We start from the raw sequence: 1781 nt of genomic DNA on the forward strand, positions 1-1781 counted from the left end.
TGGTGATGGGTATTAAGGAGGGCATGTATTGCATGGAGCACTCAGTGTTACACACAAACAATGAATCACGGAACAATACATAAAAAAAGAAGTTATGATGAAAAGGTAGTTCCCACAAGTAAAATGTTGGAAGGATTCTAAAATATTAGAATTAAGAATATTTTCATTTAAAGTTGATTGAGCTGGTATAAGCACTTTTTTTTTTTTCCTAGCACCATATGGACATTTTCTTTTGGTAGATTTTGTTACTGATCAGTAAAGTATTAGGAGTAACCCAGAGTCTTTGACTGTTCCCAAAGAAATGGGCATTGTAAGATACCACTGTGTATTCCAAGTTTTCTTAATATTAGAGACAATCATTTTCCAATATCTCATCTTACAAGTGGTGGTGTCAGTTCATAGGAAAACTGATGGATTATTCCAATTATCATAAAAAGAAAGCAGTAACTATGAGTGGGAGATTTGACAATTTCTTTTTAAGCCCGTTATTTTATGCAACTATCAAACTTCCTCACCATGATATTCTACAGTAGGGTTGTTCTCATAAACACTAAACCCATCACTGAGGGTTTGTTGAGCATCTATTACATGCTCTTTCCTATACTTGACTTCAGGGAGAGAAGTGAGGGTTATATAAACATAAAAGATCGAGCCCATGTTCTCACAGTTTATCATCTAAATGTGGCAATCACTATCAAACACATATATGAAAGGCATAAAAAGATTAAACTCTGGGCTTTTGATATCCCAGACGAACACTGAACAGTATCCATAAAACAAAATATGTGGATTTTGCCAAACAATAGAGAAAATCAAACTAAGATGGATTAGGATACCATCTGCTTGAATTATTTTAAGTTAATATTAGTCCACAAGCAATCAAGTGTTATATTCAAAATCTACCTTGCCCCATTAAAAGATGTATCTCTCTGTAAATAAGAAAACAAAAAAATATCATATTATGTATGGAAAATTAGATAGCTATGGGTCATGCTAATAAATAGCCATTTGGCCTTAATCTGTTATCTCTTGAAAGGAAAATTACCCTTTCCACTCTGTATCTCAAAATAGCTAAGCACTAGCATAGAACTTAAGATTACTAAAGTGACCACGCTTCTGCCAAGTGCCTGGTTTTTGTTGTGCTACTGTCTACGGAGTCCAGTTGTCGGTCATTAAAGCTATGGATCCCAACTGCTCCTGCGGTACAGGTGGTTCCTGCACGTGCGCTGGCTCCTGCAAATGCAAAGAATGCAAATGCAGTTCCTGCAAAAAGAGCTGTTGCTCCTGTTGCCCGGTGGGCTGTGCCAAGTGCGCCCAGGGCTGCATTTGCAAAGGGGCGTCGGACAAGTGCAATTGCTGTGCCTGATCCTAGGGAGCCTGTTTCTGATGTAAATAGAGCGATGTGTGCAAACCTACAGTGTTTCTTGGTGCTTTTTGTTTTGGATACAACCCTGACCAGTTTGCTACATTCCTTGTTGTTTATCCTTATAAAATACATGAATTACATAATAAAAGCTGTGGACTTAAAAAAAAAAAAAAAGATTACTAAAGTGGATATTATCTATTGAGGACCTTAAAGGTCCCTTGAAAACCACCCACATTTTAATGCATGTTCCCTATATTGGAGCAGGCAGCAGGGTCCACAGATGACCACAATTGTTCCACTCAGCACCTCCGGCTTTCTCCCCTTCCTTTAAAAAGAAATAAAAGTTCCTGGCAGAGGAAATAGTTACCCACTGTCCTTTGGCAATACCCCAATTAACATGACTTTAAATGACTTT

The 1781-nt window shown here is 37.5% G+C and overlaps 1 protein-coding gene across 1 annotated transcript; it reads left to right on the forward strand.

Moving 5' to 3' along the window:
• The first annotated feature begins 1108 nt into the window (after positions 1–1108).
• On the forward strand, positions 1109–1540 carry LOC131838098 (metallothionein-1E-like). The gene has a single exon (XM_059183794.1). The coding sequence runs from the start codon at positions 1181–1183 to the stop codon at positions 1364–1366; it is 186 nt and encodes a 61-aa protein (XP_059039777.1). The 5' UTR covers positions 1109–1180; the 3' UTR covers positions 1367–1540.
• The last annotated feature ends 241 nt before the right edge of the window (positions 1541–1781 follow it).

Source organism: Mustela lutreola, chromosome 8, assembly GCF_030435805.1.
Source record: "Mustela lutreola isolate mMusLut2 chromosome 8, mMusLut2.pri, whole genome shotgun sequence".
NCBI lineage: Eukaryota > Metazoa > Chordata > Mammalia > Carnivora > Mustelidae > Mustela > Mustela lutreola.

Coding starts and splice junctions, on each gene's coding strand:
- LOC131838098 (XM_059183794.1), top strand. CDS start 1,181: ATGGATCCCAACTGCTCCTGCGGTACAGGTGGTTCCTGCACGTGCGCT.